This window comes from Diabrotica virgifera, chromosome 6 (genome assembly GCF_917563875.1).
Source record: "Diabrotica virgifera virgifera chromosome 6, PGI_DIABVI_V3a".
NCBI classification, from domain to species: domain Eukaryota; kingdom Metazoa; phylum Arthropoda; class Insecta; order Coleoptera; family Chrysomelidae; genus Diabrotica; species Diabrotica virgifera.
In genome coordinates, this window is record NC_065448.1 from 4,153,062 (window position 1) to 4,173,253 (window position 20,192).

The 20,192-nt window shown below is 34.6% G+C and overlaps 1 protein-coding gene across 1 annotated transcript; it reads left to right on the forward strand.

Moving 5' to 3' along the window:
- Positions 1–2,822: 2,822 nt before the first annotated feature.
- On the forward strand, positions 2,823–18,098 carry LOC126886988 (1,5-anhydro-D-fructose reductase-like). Its single transcript, XM_050654226.1, has 6 exons — positions 2,823–2,918; positions 4,009–4,107; positions 12,858–13,199; positions 14,441–14,688; positions 14,797–15,057; positions 17,691–18,098. The coding sequence occupies exons 1-6, from the start codon at positions 2,868–2,870 to the stop codon at positions 17,737–17,739; spliced, it is 1,050 nt and encodes a 349-aa protein (XP_050510183.1). The 5' UTR covers positions 2,823–2,867; the 3' UTR covers positions 17,740–18,098.
- The last annotated feature ends 2,094 nt before the right edge of the window (positions 18,099–20,192 follow it).

Here is a 20,192-nt window from a genome sequence, read left to right on the forward strand (position 1 = left end):
AATAAATGTTTTTGTAATTCCTAATTCTATTTTTTTTTCTGTATAGATCTATTAAATTATCTACTTATAAAAATTTTAATGTTATTAAGGGAGGTTTTTAAGGGTTGAAATATTATGATATTATATCTTATTATTATATCTTAAATTATCTACTTATAAAAATTTTAATGTTATTAAGGGAGGTTTTTAAGGGTTGAAATATTATGATATTATATCTTAAAGCATAAAACAATCATTATTTAACCAATCAAAACCAAATTTTACCCATAATAAAGTTTACAATGTTTTTTATAATTTTTGACCATAAGGGGTAGTTTACACCCCTAAAAATAATCAACGTCCTTAAGCATGATATAGAATATGAAGTACAGGGTTAGATGATCCTAATCCCAAATTTTTGTATAAATCGATGCAAGCCGAAATTATTCTTTTATGATAAGTAATTTTTTTATATATAGCTCCAACAAGGGTGGGTTTGAGGGTTGAAATATTATGATAGTATATCTTAAAGCATAAAACAATCATTATGTAACTAATAAGAACCAAATGTTGACAATATTAAGTTACTTTATAATTTTTTACAATTAGGGGTAGTTTTCACCCGTAAAAAACCAAAAGCGCACAACAGCTCAATATAGAAAATGAACTAGAGGGTAAAATGAGCCTAATCCCAAATTTTTGTACAAATCGATGCTGGACGAAAAAATTGCGAGATTTTGCCCTTTTTCAGTTTCATTTCTCGACTAAATATAATATAATCTTAATGGACGATTTCAGAAGAAAAAAAGAAAAGGAAAAGAAAACAAAAAATCGAAATTAAATTTTAATACAAAATGAAAATAAACGGTTTCTAGGTTTACCCGTTATCAAGGGAGGCTTTGCAAGAAGACCGATCTGAATCAAAACGCCCGTCTGCTCGGTATAAATAATGAAATATTTATACCGGAGTATGGCTGTTATGATCTCTAACATGAAATGACACGTTCGTTGATGAAATGACAATTCGTTGTCGGCACCCATTTAAATTTTAATAGGATACTATGGATTAGGAGAAAGTAATAATAGAGGAGAAAAAATAGTAAATCATGCAAACAAAATAACCTATACATAACCAATACAGTCTTTAAAAAAACTAGAAAAGCGAAGAGGGATTTGGCAAAGCCCAAATGGGACAACAAAGAATGAAATAGACTACGTATGCAACAACAGAAACGTAATATTAGATACAGTAGTGGTGAAGACAGAAAAAAGAAATCTAATAGACAAAAATTCAAACCTTGAAATCCCAAATAGACCACAAACAGTGTTTAAATCAAACTTACCAAATACTTTCGATCACTAAAACTTTCGATCAGTACGTATTGCCGTTTCTGACATAATATGGAACTGGAACATGGGCTTTTAAGCCCAGCCGCACACCAAAGAAACATGAAACGTAAATTACGTTTCATGGAAATAAAACAGTGCTAAACAAATAAACGTCCGCCCATTTGTGAAACTCTCCGAAAATAAAAATGTGTCATGAGCATGAATCACACTCGTTTCATTGGTAGGCGGACTTTGAGATTTGTTTAGCAGTGTTTTAGGTTCATGAAACATGTTTTTAGTTTCATGTTTCATGTTTTTCGTTTCATGTTTCTTTGGTGTGCGGCTGGCCTTACAATAACGTAGTCCACAAACTTCAAGTGACTAAGAGAGCTATGGAACGGAGCATGCTCAACATAGAATGCTCTTGTAGAGTAAATATCTCTTCTATCTCTATACAGTGAATGATCATATTATTAGAGCCACCTCAGAAAATTTTACTTTTGTTTAATAATGGTATGTAAGATTTTTCTTTATTGAAATTTATTTACGTTGCCTTTGAAACTTTAGAAATGGATCCTATGTTTCTGTTGGAGTGATTAGTATTGGATATTGAAGTTTTTATTTCTGCTATTTTCCTTGGTGAGATGTCTTTGGATTTCCCATGATGTTCTGGTACCACTAGTGTAACGAACGCGCAATTTTGACTAAATTCGCAAAAAATAGTATAGACCTGACCTGTCAAAATATCACTAGAGAGCAATGGAAACTCGCAAAGTTTATTATAACTCTAATAACCAAGAATACAAAATAATAGGCACACGAGTTGCAAGCTAGGCTGGGCAGCACTGACAAACAATGGCATCTAAGTCACGCATTGCCACACATGCGTGTTGCCACTATTGTCAGACTATTTAAAGTCGGGAAAATGAAAGAATAGGGCTTTTCATTCACAGTCATTTGTTTCGAGCTTCTGTCAAGTGTCACATAATATTAATATATCTACGTCATACGTTATTGGTATCTGGAATGATACAAATCAAAGACGTATGGCGTAAATATATTAATATTGTGTGACACATGACAGAAGCTCGAAACAAATGACAGTCGATGAAAAGCCCTATACCCATGAACGATCAAATCAATCACTTATTTTGTATTTGCTGTCATTTTCTATAAATAAAAAAAACGTTTGTTATATAAAAAGACAGCAAATACAAAATAAGTGATTGATGTGATCGTTCATGGGCATTCTTTCATTTTTCCGACTATATTGAACTTTCATAAAATGTAACAAGACAGCCAAATGGAAACAAATCCATTAATATATGATCCAGCTCAATTATATACCCTTCCTCTAAAACATTGAATTTTACTAGGTGGCTCTAATAATATGATCACCCACTGTATTTTTATATGGACCCTGTCCTCCTAACATACAGCAACTGTAAGACATGTCTAATGTAGAGGTGGCAATTTATTGAAATATTCTGATAGTCAAACTTATGTCTATATGTCATAACGCATTTTTAAAGTCAAAAAATTATAAAAAAAATAAAAAGATGTTAGCATTTGAGATGTTGGTACGACATTTTAGCAGACTTTGGCCTCAGGTAAATGTTTTATTAATATATTAAAACATGGATAAATACCAATGCAGGAAAAAGTACATCCTTTATTTTTTCTTTCGGTTCACTAAAACCGTATTGAACTGAAACAAGCAATGCTTTTCCAGACTGTCCATCCTTTAATGATCCTGATTTTCTGGTGTCTGATTCTGTTGATTGGTCCGTACATGTATTGTAAAATTTAGTTTGCCAGAAAAATCGGTATTTCATACTGCTGCTCATTTCATGCCGCCCAAATTCAGCATGAAATCACCCAATGGCTCTTTATCTACTTATCGAAACCAAAATTAAAAACAGTTTTATTCCATAACAATTGTGGTTTCTATGCTTCTCTTCAATTTTTAGGCATTCGATGTTCCTCGATTTGGAAACTTGGCAGTAATTCTCCAAAAACTCAACTGAATAGACCAAATTTCCTTGTTTATGTGACATTAATAGAACAAAAAAATCACTGCTCAGCTAAGAGTTAGGAGCAAAGAAAATTTACCGTTGGACAAAACAATGGGGGTACAGGAAAACTTGGTACCACGGGAAAAATTCTCCTTAATCTTCTTTATATAAAGCTACGATTTATGAAACAATTTGTTAAATCTCTCCCAAACGACAAATAATGTTTCAAATAGTTCATTAAAAAGTTTCCAGATCTCTCGAAGGCTAAACTGAAGGAAGGCCTATCTTTTGGACCAGATATCTAGCGAAGAGTTCGCCACCAGCATGATAGATATACAGAGATATCGGTTCCCTAATGATAGGGTGAAAGGGATTTCCGAATAGTAGACCAAGCTATTACTAAGCCGGCTCAAAAATTCTGATAATGCACAAAGGTAGCTTCAATTATTCATCTGACCTTATCCAAACTCTACTCTCTCCCTCTCTCTCTGATTGGTAAGAGACCAAACTTCTTCATTCTAAGCCACATGTCTTCAGAAATGTCTGACCACTCATAGGTGTTTCTTATGCACTTCGTATTCTTTTAGCCTACTAAATAGCTAAATGGCGAGATCTTGTAAACTTTGCAATATCAAAAAACGATCGTATCAATATTAGTCGTTATTAATTATGCTTACTTTTACAGGTAGAACGACAAAGTCTTTCTCAAAAAATGGGAAAACCTATGCGAACGATCCCTTGTGGTCGGTTGCAGATGCCCATGGTAGGGTTAGGTACTTGGCAAGTAAGTATAGCTTGTTTATTTACTTTTAGGAGGAGAAGAAACCAAAGAAGACGTGGGGAGAGACGCTTAAGCAGGACATGTTAAAGAGGATTGATATTATATGTATCAAGATCAGTTTCAAGAAACTTCTGAAGAAATGTAATGGACGCCTACCGCTTATGGAGATAAAGGCAAAGAGTGATATGCAAATAAAGAGGCAAGAATGATGATGATCTTTTCTCAAAGCCAGATTATTTTGTTCGTCAATAAATTACTCCTACTTGGTCCTAAATGGACCAACTACTCCAGTCTATTCTAAAGGTCATACCCTATTATCACAAATAGGTCATCATCATCATTGGCTCGACAGCCCTTTCTGGGTCTTCGCCTGTTCCAGGATTCTTCTCCACTCTAATCTGTTTCGTGCTTTTTTTCTCCAGTTTTTTATTTTTAAGGTTTTTTATATCATTTTCTATTTGTTCTAAATATCTCAGCTTCGGTCTTCCTCCTGTTCTTTTTCCTACTGGCATCTGTTTGAATATTTTGTTTGGTATTTCGCCTTCTTCCATTCTTTCTACATGTCCCATCCAACGCAGCCGTCCTATTTTAATGAATGTTATGATATCTGGATCCTGGTATATTTCGTATAGTTCAAAGTTGTACCTTCTTCGCCAAATTCCATTTTCTTTTGTGCCCTTATATATGTGTCGCAAGATTTTTCTTTCAAAGGTGGCTAGCAATGTTTCCTCTCTTTTAGTGAGTGTCCAGGTTTCTGAGCCGTATGTGAGTACCGGTCTTATTATGGTTTTGTATATTTGTCATTTTGTTTTCCTTGCGACGTTGTCTGATCTTAGTTGCCGAATTAAGCCATGATTACTTTTATTGGCAATAAATATTCGCCTCTTCACTTCCTCTGCTACGTTATTATCAGATGTGACTAGGGATCCCAAGTATGTAAAGTTTTTTACCCCCTCAATGTTGTATTCTCCTATTTTTATATTTTGTGGCTGCCTTATTTCTGTGTTTTTACTTACCTGCATATATTTTGTTTTGTTCTGGTTGATTTTCAGGCCACTATTTTGTGCAGCTCGTTCTATTTGATTGAATGCCTCTATCAATTGTCTTCTTGATCTTGCGATTATGTCAACATCATCTGCAAATGCTAGTATTTGCACGCTTTTATTAATTATTGTTCCTCGAGTATTGACTGTTGTGTCCCTCATTATTTTCTCGAGTACAATGTTGAACAAGATGCATGATAGAGCGTCTCCCTGGCGTAGTCCCTTTTTCACATCTATTGTTTTTGTTAGTTCGTTTTGTATCCGGATTTTACTTTCTACTTTTAGAGATTCTTTTATCAGTTCTATTAGTTGTGTTGGTATATTAAATTCTTTCATTGCTTTTATTAAGAATTCTCGGTTTATATTGTCATATGCGCTTTCGAAGTCTATGAAGAGATGATGTGTGTCGATGTTATGTTCACTTGTTTTTTCAAGGATCTGTCGCAGAACAAATATCTGGTCTATTGTTGACTTCTGTCTACAGAAGCCACTTTGGTACCTGCCAACTATTTTTTCAGCGTGTGGTCTAAGTCTTTCATAAATGACGTTGGACATTACTTTGTATGCTGCATTCAGCAGCGTGATTCCACGGTAGTTTCCACATTCTAACTGATTCCCTTTTTTATGTAATGGTACAATAATACCACTATTCCACTCCGCTGGTAGCTGTTTATTTGACCATATCTTTGTTATATCACAAATAGGTACTTTTTGAAAAAATTATAAACCATTGTGGTTATATCCACAGCGGGAAAAGCATTCTTATATCACATCTACAAGGTCGATCAACTAATAGAAAAAATAATGGCCAAAACAGATCCGTCCATCTAGCTTTTGTAGATCTTAAGAAAGCCTAGGACTCGATACCTAGAACCAAGCTATGGGAAGCAATGAAAGGCATCTAAGTTTCACGAATATTAATAAAAGCATTAAATCACTCTACAAAAATAACAAAGTAGCTATCAAAACGGGCAATAGAATATGCAGTTCAATTAAGACGACATAGGAACAACTACAGGACTGCTCCATATCTCCTATCCTATTCAAAATATTCCTGGAAAAAAACCCTGAAACCATGGACACGAAAGTGCGAAGGAATGGGCGTACCAATAAGAAACGAATACCTATATACACTCAGTTTTGCTGATGACCAAATAGTGATCTCACAAGATGAAGATGACCACAGCCTTTTGGTGAGAAAACTGGAACAGGAATATACAAAGAATGGAATGAAAATAAACCTAAAGAAAACTAAATACCTAAATACAACAGAGAATACAGAAATACATAGAATACACAAAAACATCTGAAAATAGACGCAGGTAACAAATTAAAGGAATAGACAAGTACAAGTATTTATGTAGGTTTCGTAATATCAAATAAAGGAATAACTGAAGAATATATAGCGATACGCTATAATTACTACTTCTGTTAATTTTATTTTCTTAATTTTTAATTATTTTTTCTCAAAATCGAAACAACATTTGTCATTCAAAATTCACATGTAAATACAGAGCAGATGCTAAGAGGGGCACATTTTACGAAACGAAATGTTATCCTAAACAGATTGTACAAGATTAATGTTTCTTTCAAAGAAACACTTAATTGATTACGATGCCCCCAGAGTGCCACACTCGTCATGTCAATTTCTTAAAATCCATAAAAGTTTCTCATCCTGAAAACGCAGAGGCAGAATTTATGGCTTTTCTGGTCATTATCTAAAACCGCAAAATAAGTCGACATGATAAGTGGGGTTCGAAGGAGGCAGTTCATTCCCAGCATCCGCACGAGGTAGACACACCCATGGTCGTCGCTAACAATATACCATTTCGAGAACTAAACAAAACACCTTTTTGATATCAAAATAAATAAAATATTTACCGTTCGTTTTGTTACATTTATTTTTATTGTTTTCAATTAATTCCGTCAACATAACCACCGGAATAAATATACAGTGAGCACGTAAAGGTTGGAATAAATTCATTTTCTTGAGAATGGACGATTTTGGAAAAAAATCCCGAAACAAGTAAATTTTTATTTTTAAATTGCGACTTTTTGGCATATATATCATACTAGTGACGTCACCCATCTGGGCGTGATGACGTCATCGATAATTTTTTTTAAATAGGAATAGGGGTCGTGTGATAGCTCACTTGAAAGGTAATTCAATTCTCTATTCAGGAATATAACCATTAACATAATTATTTATACAGGGTGTCCAAAAAAAATTTTTTTAGAATAAATTTACTGACATAAAGAGAAGAATACAAGTAATTTATTTAATTCAAATACATTTTACTGCTCTCAGAAAACAGAAAAAAAAATGTTTATTTGAAATATAATCATTGCTTTTCGCTTAAATTAAATGTTCAAACTGTCAAGAGGAAGGTGGGTGGCTGCTTTAATACTGAATTTAAGCAAAAGACAATATTTATTTGTCAAATAAACATTATTTTCTGTTTTCTGATAGGAGTAAAATGTATTTTAAATTAAATAAATTACACACATTCTTCCTTTTATGTCAATAAATTTAATTCAAAAAAATTTTTTTTGTGCACCCTGTATAAACAATTATGTTAATGTTTACATTACTCAATAGAGAATTGAATTACCTTTCAAATGAGCTATCACAAGACCCCTATTCTCATTTTAAAAAAATCGTAGATGACGCCATCACGCCCAGATGGGTGACGTCACTAGTATGATATATATGCCAAAAAGTCGCAATTTAAAAATAAAAATTGACCTGTTTCGGGATTTTTTTCCAAAATCGTCCATTCTCGAGAAATATGAATCTATTTCAACCTTTACGTGCTCACTGTATAAAAAATAGAATAGGAAAGACAAGAGACAAGAACATCAGTATAAAAAAAATTAATGTGTGTGTACTTTGTACGCACGTAAGAAGTTATACTTCTACTACATATTATGTGATTTTTAAGACAATACCAAAAATTTAAAAAAATAAAAGAATAAAACGCACACAAACACATTGAAAAATGCCACAAAGAAAAAATTATTTCTGAACGATAATAATTGTTGGCAAAAATTTTAAATACGCATTTTCTGAAAAAAAAAAAATTATATAACAAATATACTTACAATCATAAAATGCATAAAAATAAAAAAATAAAAACTTGCATCGGGAATCGAACCCGTGAATTTCGGGTCGCTTTGATTCGTAATCGAAGCCTAGACTCACTCGTCCAATCCCACATTATTTGTCATGTGGAAAAATAGGGTAACTGAACGTTTTATTGTTTGACAGTTGTTTTGAATATAATTAAATTATGTAGTTTAAATTTTGTGGAAGAAAATATTAAAATATAACAAAACAGTAAGAAAACAATATATCAGATGAAGATTGGTAGAACTTTTGTTGGTAATCAAATTAAGTATGTAAATCAAAGCATTACATACCTACTAGATAAATAAATCTACGCCAAAAAATCATAATTTAAAAATAAAAATCGGACCTAATTTGGGATTTCTCTCTAAAATCCCCATTCTTGAGAAAATAAATGTATGTATTCAACCTAATCCAAATGTATAATTACAATATGATTATAATAAAAACTACTTACCAAATTAGAATGAGTTTTCCTTGTCCAAAATAGTCCAAAAGTCCAAAAATATAGGTATATGAAAACTATTTAAAAAGGCAGTATTACTATTAACTAACTTTGTTTCTTTTCCCACAAATTTCAAAACGCAACAACCATAAATAATCAAACTACGTACAGCTGTGCCACAGCCGCTATATTGAATAATTTTTGACATGTCATTTGAACATCCAATCAGAACAAAGTTATAATGCGCATGCGCCGGGATCATAGGTTTTAACATATAAAAATTCACCCTCATATCGCCGGTAAAGAAGTATAACTTCAAAAAAGAATACATAACACCATGACAAGAAGTATCCTGACTTATGAATTTGAAAATTGGATAAAAAAATAAAAAATCGAAAACAAAATAAGAGTAACACAGATGGAATTCCTAAGAAGAAGCTGCAGAGTAACAAACATAGATAGAATAAATAACATAGGGATTAAAAAAAGAATGGGAATGAACTCAGATATAATAGACTACATAGAACAGCAGAGATTAACCTGGTACGGATATGTCAGAAGAGTAGACAAAAAAGCTGAATAAACAGAATGACAGAGTGGAGCCCGATATGAAGAAGGAAGAGAGGCAGATCCCGAAAATCTTTCAGACATGAAGTAGACGAAGCAATGGAAAGAAGAAATCTACAGAAAGGGGACTGGCAAAACAGAAAGAACTGAAGAGAACGGCTGAGTGAAGGAATTCAGTGAAAGCTATGGATATCCTTCGTATATATCTTGTCAGATTTACTTGCTTTTGTACATGAATGTCTTAGTTAGCTAAATATCCTCTATATTCTACTCGTATTCTCTACATCATCATTCTCTTTGCCTTATCCCTATGCGGGGTCGGCTTCCCTAATTGCATTTCTCCACACAATTCTATCTTGGGCCATATCAATGTTAATCCCCTTTACCAACATGTCCTGCCTTATCGTCTCCCCCCAGGTCTTCTTTGGTCTTCCTCTCCTACTCCTTTCAGGAATCTGCACTTCAGCTATTCTTCGTATTGGGTGGTTAACGTCTCGACGTTGAACATGACCAAACCATCTTAACCTATGCTCTCTCATTTTGGCATCAATTGGTGCCACACCTAGACTTCCCCTAATATACTCATTTCTAATTTTATCCTTCTTTGTCACTCCACTCATCCATCTAAGCATTCTCATTTCCGCCACATGCATTCGCTGTTCCTCTTTCTTTTTCACTGCCCAACATTCAGTTCCGTACATCATAGCTGGTCTTATGGCTGTTTTATAGAATTTTCCCTTCAGCTTCATTGGAATTTTTCTGTCACACAACACACCACTCGCTTCTTTCCACTTCATCCATCCAGCCCTAATTCTACTGCATGCATCTCCATCTATTTCTCCATTACTCTGTAATACCGATCCTAGGTACTTAAAGCTATTGCTTTTTACAATCATTTCACCATCCAAAGATACCATTTTATTTGTAGTAGCTCCATCTTTAAATGAACATTCCAAATACTCTGTTTTTGTCCTACTAAGTTTTAAACCTTTTTCCTCCAGAGCTTGTCTCCACTGTTCCAGTTTTTGTTCTAAGTCTCTTTCACTATTTCCTACTAACACGACATCATCAGCATACATTAAGCACCATGGAATGTTACCCTGTATTTTCGCTGTTATCTGGTCCAAAACTAATGAGAATAAATACGGACTAAGCACAGAACCTTGATGCAATCCTACTTTCACATGAAATTTATCAGTCTCTCCCACACCTGTCCTAACACTAGTCGTTACTCCCTCATACATATCCCTCACAATCTTTACATATTCACCAGGGACTCCTTTCTTATTGAGTGCCCACCACAGAATCTCTCGAGGAACTCTATCATATGCTTTCTCAAGATCAATGAATACCATATGAGCGTTTGTTTCTTTACTCCTGTATTTTTCCATCAACTGCCTTATAGTGAAAATTGCATCTGTTGTTGATCTACCCTGCATAAAGCCAAATTGATTCTCGGATATTTCGGTCTCTTCACGTATCCGTCTATCAATTACTCTTTCCCATATTTTCATGGTGTGGCTAAGCAGTTTTATAGCCCTGTAGTTTGTACATTGTTGTATATCTCCCTTGTTTTTGTAAACAGGTACCAGTATACTGCTTCTCCATTCGTCTGGCATTTGTCCAACTTCCATAATTCTATTAAATAGACCTGCTAGCCACCTTGTTCCTGTCTCTCCCAATGCTCTCCATACTTCCCCAGGAATATCATCTGGTCCTACCGCTTTTCCTTTCTTTATTTTTTGAAGCGCTTGAGCCACTTCCTCATTGGTTATTTTGGTGACCATTGCTGCTACTGTCTCCGTTGACTCTACAGGCTGTCTGTCAAATTCTTCATTTAATAAGCTGTCAAAGTACTTTCTCCATCTCTTTTTGACATCCCTTTCGTGAACTAGTATTTTATTATTTTCATCTCGGATACATCTAATCTGATTAAAATCTTTTGCTTTCTTTGCTCTCTGTTTGGCTATTTTATATATCTTCGTTTCGCCTTCCCTGGTATCAAGTTGATCGTATAGGTTTGAATACGCTTCTGCTTTAGCTTTTGCTACTGCTACTTTCGCTTCCTTTTTGGCGACCATATAGTTTTGAAGATCTATGTCCGATCTGGTTTCTTGCCACTTTTTATATAATTTTCTCTTCTCTTTTATTTTTCCTTGTACTTCATTTGACCACCACCAAGTCTCTTTATCTTCAAACTTCTTTCCTGACGTTTTCCCAAGTATTTCAATAGCCGTCTCTCTAATAATATTGGCCATTTTTCTCCAAATTGTGTTAGGGCTTCCTTTCATGTTCCAACATATTTTTTCTACTATTCTTTCCCTGAATAGACCTTCCTTCTCATCTTTTAGCATCCACCACTTGATTTTTTGTGGTCCTCTCCGATATTTCTGTTTAGTTTCGCTTTTTACTTCGATGTCCAGAACAAGCAGCTTATGTTGTTGGCTTACTGTCTCACTAACTATTACCTTGCAGTCCTTGCATTCACGTATGTCTTCTTTCCTTATCATGAAGTAGTCTATTTGGGATTGATGTTGTCCACTTTTGTAGGTAATAAGTTGAGTTTCTCTCTTTTTAAAGAATGTGTTAACAATCGCCATATCCAATGCTGTTGCTAATTCTAGCATGTCATCTCCAGCTTCATTTCTAGTTCCAAAGCCTAATCCCCCATGTATTGTTTCATATCCTGTCTTGGCTTGGCCCACATGTGCATTGAAATCACCTCCTATTATAACTTTCTCCTCCGCTGGAATATCACTCAGTATGTCTCCCAATTGATCATAGAAAGCTCTTCTTTCATTCTCACCCAGACCTGTTTGAGGAGCATACACACACACAACATTCAATACCTCTTTATCAATTACAAATTTCACTGACATCATTCTATCACTCGTTCTTACAACTTCTACTACGTTATCTTTCATTTCACTATCAGCAATTATACCAACTCCATTTCTAGTGTTACTACTCCCTACATACCACAATTTATATCCATCACCTAGTTCTTTCGCCCTTTGTCCTTTCCACCTAGTTTCTTGAATACAAGCAATTTGAACTCTTCTTCGTTTGAGCGCATCCACTAACTCCAGACTCTTACCTGTAAGACTACCAAGATTCCAAGACCCTATCCTGATTTTTCTAACCTGTAATGGTGTTCCCCCTGAGATAGTCCTCACCCGGAGATCCGAATGGAGGCTCATTTTACTTCCGGAACATTTTACCTCAGGAGATGCCATCATTTCAGTATAAGTTTTTTATTTCGTTTGGAGAAGGTCTTTTCATTATTATGGCCTGAAAAGATTTTTGGATATTTGATGCCTGAATGCCTTTTCTATCAGCACCATACCCTGCCCTGTCCTGCACGTTTAGCCAATACACCACCAATGCAACCAAAGTGCAGTATTACCCCACACCCGCCTGCATTTTTCTGTATAGGCCAGGATCCCTACTGTAAGGACTGCCCTATAAGCCAATGTATTGTTGCCCGTATCCCGCCACTAGGAGGCACGTACTTCATTCGGGATACTCTACTCGTATTCTCTACATTTCTATAAAAACAATATATTTTTAGGCTAATGACCCGAAAGAATTTGAAGCTGCTCTGAACCAAGCCTTGGACATAGGTTACCGACATATTGATACAGCAGCATTCTATGATAACGAACACATTATTGGCAAAATTATAAATCAATGGATATGTTCTGAAAAACTAAAAAGAGATGATCTTTTTATCGTCACCAAACTTCCAATCCAAGGAATCCATCGTGACAGGGTCGAAAAATATTTGTGTCAGTCTCTTGAAAAACTTTGTCTAGACTGCCTTGACTTATACTTGATACATTTTCCGTATGGAAAGACTGAATCTACTAAGGAAGTAGTATATGAAAAGGCAGATCACAAAGGAATATGGCAGGTATATTGTAATAGTATTATTTAATATTTCTTATACTTTTTTCCACACCAATCAAAGTTCTTTACACACATCTTCATTCATAAAATCTTCTTTAGTCACAGAACATTTGAATTATAAATAGAAGAAATCATGCAAAGTATATACTTCTTCTTCTTATTATTATCTTATGTAACTTAACGTTACCCTCTCAGGCGTCGGATTGGAAATATGGTTCTTCTTTTTCGCATTTTTCCACGCATTTATATTTCTTTAATTTTTCTTTCTTTTCTTTTCCCTTTATTCCTTCCTATTTATTTGATCTGATAATCCCATTTCCTTCAGGGTCTTCTCCTTCTCTAATATTTGCCTTTTATTCTTTCTGGTTTCATTGTATTAATATGTCCAAACCAGGAACATTTGCTTCTGGTTAGTACTCAGTGGTAGGTTTCTACTTTGTCTTTGTTTCTGATGATTTGAATCAGTTTTGATTCAACGTGCTCACTAAGTCTTTTTTCTATTATCTATGTACACAGTTTATAGCTTAATTGGACTATAATATTGTTCTGCAGTTTTCACATTGGGTTTCCTCTCCTTTTTGTATATTGGCACGATTAAATTATTTTTCCATTCCTCAGACATATTTTGCTTCTTCCAAGCTTCTTTGCCAATTATCCATAGCCATTCATTACCCTTTGCCCCTAGATACTTTATCATTTCTGACGATATTTCGTCCTCCCCACATGCTTTTCATATTTTGATTCTATTTAACGCTTCGTTTATTTCCTTTCTTGTTATCTCCAGTCAACTTTCTACTACTTCGTCTTCCTCTAACTATTCTTCTGCCAGTTCATCGCACATATTTCTGTGTAATGTTCTATCCAAGTTTCTAGTAGGTATTTCTATTTTCTTCATGTTTAGTTGGGTGTTTTTGTCTTTTATTCTTCTTATTTCTTTTATTTTGATGCCTTATAACTTCTTTATGCGAGTCCAGAATTGTCTGTTGTTTATTTTATATCCTTTATTCAAGTTACCTTCAAATTTTTCCCAGCTTCCTTTTTTCCAATTTGACTGCTCTTTTTACTATGTTTCTCATTGTAATAAATTCCTTCGTATCACTTTCTATAAGTGTTTCTTTCAGGCAGTTACATTTTCCCTTATTATGTTTTGATTTCTTCACTCACTTCTTCACAGTACAAAATAAACCTTACAAATCAAAGATGTGTCACATTAGGCTTTTACTTAACACTTTCTTGATATTACAGGCAATGGAAAAACAAGTAGAAGCCGGTAGAACCAAAACTATTGGCATAAGTAATTTTAGCATTAGTCAAATTGACAATATATTAAAATTCTGTAAGATTAAACCAGCCAATCTTCAAATAGAGAACCACGTGTTCTTGCAACAACCAGAATTAGTACAGTTCTGCCATCAGAACGGAATTGGCGTAACGGCGTACTCCCCCCTTGGATCTCCCCATTTTAACACATTTTTGAAGCACTTAGGTCTAAAGTAAGTTGTTTGGAAAAGTAGCATTTTCCTGAATTGATTTCAAACGTAAGAAATCGTCGGGTCTCTAATGTTTTTAAACAATTAAAATTTATTTTTGTATCATTTAAGAGAAAGGAATTTGGTGAACGTATTAACAAACCCTGTGGTTGCTGAAATCGCCAAAAAACACTGCAAAAGTAACGCTCAAGTAGCATTAAGATTCTTGATACAAAGAAATCTGGCTGTCATTCCAAAAAGTACGACACCCGAAAGGCTAAAATCCAATTTCGATTTGTTCGATTTCTGTTTAAGTGATCAAGAAATGAAGAAACTTGAAACTCTCGATATTGGGGAAGAAGCTCGCATTTGTGATTGGAAGTTCTTTCCAAAGTACGTATTATATTTTCTGCTTGATGTCAAATAAATTATATTTTTCTCACTAATAACAATCTTTTAAATTCTTGGTGACGGTATTTCAGGCAATTAATATTGCTATGTCATTTTTAATATGTTTCTCTCATTTCTTACCCTTGTAAGTGCATACACAACTTAAATTCTTTCTTATACAGTAAAATAAGTTCTAAACTTTTTCTCCTTAGTCGTTTATCTGATGCAGGTATCGTGATATCATAAAGCCATTAGTTGTTTCCAAGTACTCCCTAATATAGAGTCCTTCGAAATAAAACAAGTTATGGCACAACTAAAGAACAATAAGGCTCCGGGCCCAGACGGAATACTTGCTGAAATGTTGAAGGAGGGAAGTGAAATTATTCTCGAAGAATTGAAAATCTTTTCAACGAATGCCTTCACAAAGGGGAAGTCCCAGATGATTGGAAAGAAAGTTTGACAATAATTCTCTTCAAAAAAGGAAACAGGGGATATCTGACGAACTATGGGCCAATTTCCCTGCTGTTCCAAATGTACAAACTGTTTATGAGAGTAATAACTAATAGGTTATCGTCGAAGCTTGACAGCTATCAACCGGTAGAGCAGTCAGGATTCCGGAAGGGTTACAGTACAGCGGATCATCTTCTTACAGTCAGAACGCTAATAGAGAAAGCCAATGAATATCACTTGAACTTATACATTGGCTTCGTTGATTATGAAAAGGCATTCGACTCCATAGAACTTTGGGCAATAGAGAGCTATGAACAACTGCAGGATAGATTCTCGATACAGAATGCTCATACATAATATTTATAAGAAAGCTACAATGAAAATACAAATAGATGAGAAAACCAAAGCTATACCAATCAACAGAGGTGTTCGCCAGGGAGACGTTATTTCACTAAAGCTGTTCACACTGGGACTTGAAGACGTGTTCAAAGATATTAACTGGGTAGATAAAGGAATAAATAATAATGGAAGAAAACTGAGTCAACTATTTCAAACTTCGGAAAAAGTAGGTCTTAAGATGAACTTGGAAAAAACAAAAGTAATGACGAATACACCGAACATTACAAAAATAACGTTGAATGACATAGATTTAGAAACAGTAAGCGAATACATAGGCGTAACCAGGGGTGGTTTTGGGGGTTATAACCCCCACTTTTGGATGTACTTTGAGCTCTATACGCTTAACACCATTATTATTCCATACCCCCCAGTGACCTTCAAGTAGATGTAATCCCCCCCCCCCTTAGGATCATCCTGGTTACAACTCTGAGCGAATACATCTACTTGGGACAGATAATGAAAGTTAACAAAGAAAATCAAACTGCCGAAATTACCTGAAGAATAAGGTTAGCGTGGGCAGGATTTGGAAAACTGAGTTGGATCTTGAAAAACACTAAAACAGAACAATATTTGAGAACCAGAGTTTACGACCAGTGTTTCCTTCCTATACTTAGAAATGGTTCACAGACGTGGAGACTCGCCAAGGCCAATATGGATAAAATAGTCAAGGCACAGAGAGCGATGGAAAGATCAATGCTCGGGGTGAGGCTCATAGATAAAAAAAAACAAATACATGGATTAGAAGCAAAACCAAAGTAAAAGACGCAGGAGAACATGCTGCCAAATTAAAATGGAGCTTCGCAGGACACAATACCCGACTGAAGGATAAAATATGGAATCACGAAATACAACAATGTAGAGCGTGGTTAGAAAGAAGAAGCAGAGGAAGGCCACAAATGAGATGGGCTGATGACATAAAGAAGTTTGGAAGACACTACTGGAAACAGGTGGCGCAAAAAATAGACAACACTGGATTGAATTGGAGGAGGCCTATGTCCAAAGTTGGATTACTGAAGGCTGAAGAAAAAGAAGTGTTTTCTTTAATTTACCGGGTTCAGTATAGATGTATTTGTTCTTCGAGCCACCTATGGTATTCTCAGCATTCGTGTCCAGTAGTACATCTCAAATACTTCTATAATCTTCTTATCCTTCTGTATCGGGAGAGCATCACTTATGCATCGCATTCCGATGCATAAGTGAAAACTAGAAAAATTAGACGTCTTAGTAGTCTCATTTTTGTATCGATAGTTATTTCATGGCTTTTTCAAATTTGTGTTAATTTTGCCATAGAGCTTTTCGAGGTTTACTGACCAGGGTTTTACTTCTTCATCACAGCCCTCTTGTTAGTTATTAAATAGCCCAGATACACAAACTTATCTACAACAGCGATATTGTTTATCATTGCTAGATGATTTTGATTGTGGTTTAGCTCTGTCATTTATCATCATTCTGGATTTGTCTCTGTTTATGTAAGACCCATCGTTACTTTTACGTTTATTTAAGACCCAGTTACGTCCTAGCAGGCGAATCGCGAATCAGTTCAACCTCGGAACTAGCGAGAACGGTTGTATCATCTGCATATCTCAAGTTGCAAATCTTCTTCTCGCCGATAGTGACACGACCGTTCCAGTCCTCAGTAGCTTTTAATGATAATTAAAGCATAGTTTAATGATAAGTTGTATCAACAGTGATATTAAATAAGAATTTAGAATAATACAAATTCATAAAAAATGGAAGATAACTAATGATAAATTTTTGAAGAATTTTAACAATATTTTTTGTTGTAGGATCGAAGAGCATCCAGCATATCCATTCCGTAAAAACAAAAAATGTTAACACAACATATTTTTTTAATTTCTAATGAAAATTCGTAACCCAGGTATGGCATTTTTACCCGCTTGATATGAATATGAATTATGAAGAAATTTATATAAGTTATTGTACCAAATTGTTATTTATTATTCTCGCCTAATATCGCAGCAAAACATGTATATTAGGGTGGTGCGAAAAAAGTTAAGTTGATCATTCCGTATCGCTATAGTGCGAAAAAGTTGCGATTGGTAATTACAAGAAAAACAAAAAAAAATTATTCAAATCGGACTTTATCTTCCGATCCCGCAACAGGCCTAAAAATTATGAAAAAAATGAAATTTTACCTTTTTTTTTTCAAAAATTTTTATTTATCCTTCGAGTACGTTTTATTTAACGCTATAGTAAAATTTATTTACACTTTGCATGGTTGAGTACTAAAAAAAAATTGTTTTACGCATTTAACGGATATTTTCCGATTACGCAAGGTCAATCAAAATCTATAAAAATTTGAAATTTTTGATGATTTTGAAAATTTAAAAAACATTTAGTTATCCCATTTTTTTGTTACATTGTGAAGCTCTACGCTTGTTTAGATATTGTATGAGAATATTTAAACAACCCAGATCTCAAAACGAGAGGGTGGTTGCACTTATAGCTCCACACGCACCCTTCTCTCCAACCAACCAATGAGTGTATGTTTTTTACATTATTTACATATGTACATTTTTTTCATCTGTTTGTGTCCAGCTCTCAAACACCAACTTTGCATTGTGATTTCTTGGTAAAATCTGGCAGCATGGACCTTGATTTAAGTGTTGTCCTGATGCATCCATCTCTTCTTGATTGAGGCCCACATACATTAGCATTAGACGATGCATCCGTGGCCAACTTTAGACACCGCTCATCAGCTTGCTTGTGGCAGGGATAGTTTTGTACATTCCAGTCTGACATGTCGCCCGATGTAATACTTTCTTTCTTTCTCCCCTTCCTTATACCCTTTCAGGTGTCGGATTTGGGTTTAATTTAGCTACATATTCACCCATCTCTTCCATTCTTTTCGGTCCTGTGCTATTAGTTTCATTTCTTCTAGCGTTTTCTGTTTGATTTTTCCTGCTTCTACTATTTGCTGTATCCATTTTTTCTTCGGCCTGCCTTTTTTCTTTTTTGTAATATTCCTTGTTTCGTGAATTTTCCTTGCTAGTCTACTAGGTTTCATTCTCATCAGATGTCCATACTAGTTTAATTGCCTCTTTATTATTTTATTCATTATTGGTTCCTGTTTAGTTATCCCTCTTATTGTCTCATTTCTTATTCTATCCCATTTGGTCTTTCCGGCTATAGCACGTAAATGTCTCATCTCAATTGCATTTATCCTACTATTATGCTTTTTCTGTAAAGTCCAATTTTCGCTTGTATACAGTATCGTCGGTATCACAATCGTATTATATATTTTAATTTTTGTTTCGTGGGACAATTCTTTTTTCCTCAGAATTGGCGCTAGTGCGTAGTACAGTTTATTTGATTTTTTAGTTCTGTTTGTTATTTCGAGGTCTATTTTCCCATCATTGGTAATAATACTTCCAAGATAATCATATGCTGTAACTATTTCCAGTTGAGTATTTTTGCATTTTATAATTACTTCATTTTCTTCCTTTTCGCCGATGACCATTATTTTACTTTTCTCGATGTTTATTTCCATTTTTAATTTCTCTATTTCTTCTGTCCATATATTTATGAGTTTTTGCATTTTTGTCACGGAATCTGCTATAAGGACTATGTCATCCGCATACAATAGGGCTTCTATTTTTATTGGCTGTAATCTTTGGTATCCTATTGTTGTCTGTATTTGGTTCGTTCTTTCTCCAGTATTTCTAGTCAATTCATTCATGACTATTATGAATAGTAGCGGACTAAGACTGTCTCCTTGCTTGATACCTCTTTCCCAATTGAATTCTTCAGATCTTTCTCCTGCTATCTGTACACGTCCTTTTACTACTCCGTATATATTTTCAATTATTTTTATCAGTGTACTTGGTACTTTCATGTTCTGCAAGCATTTCCATATAATTTGTCTTTCTATAGAGTCGAATGCTGCCCTTAGATCTATGAATGCTAGAATGAGCTTTCCCCCCGAGTCAATACTTCTTTCTATTATATTTCTAATGATGTAAATGTTATCGTTTGTCTGTCTTTCTGGTCTAAACGCTGCTTGTTCTTCTCCCAGTTCTTTTTCTACCTCTTGTCTTAGCCTCTTCTCTACTATTTTCGTGTATATTTTAAAACATACCGATGATAAACATATTGCTCTATAATTTTCGCAGTTGACGTGTTCTCCCTTTTTGTATATTGGTACTATAAGGTTACTTTGCCAGTCTTTTGGGATTTGCTGCTTTTCCCATGCCTCTTTGTATATTTTCAACAACCAGTTTATCCCTTCTTCTCCCATGTACTTGACCATTTCCGGGTCTATGTCATCA

What these genes read in the sequence shown, in the direction of transcription:
- LOC126886988 (XM_050654226.1), top strand. Translation starts at nt 2,868, where the DNA reads ATGTTAGCATTTGAGATGTTGGTACGACATTTTAGCAGACTTTGGCCT. An exon ending in TTAGCAGACTTTGGCCTCAG is followed by an intron (nt 2,919 to 4,008) that starts GTAAATGTTTTA and finishes TTACTTTTACAG; the next exon opens with GTAGAACGACAAAGTCTTTC. An exon ending in TTGAAGCACTTAGGTCTAAA is followed by an intron (nt 14,689 to 14,796) that starts GTAAGTTGTTTG and finishes GTATCATTTAAG; the next exon opens with AGAAAGGAATTTGGTGAACG.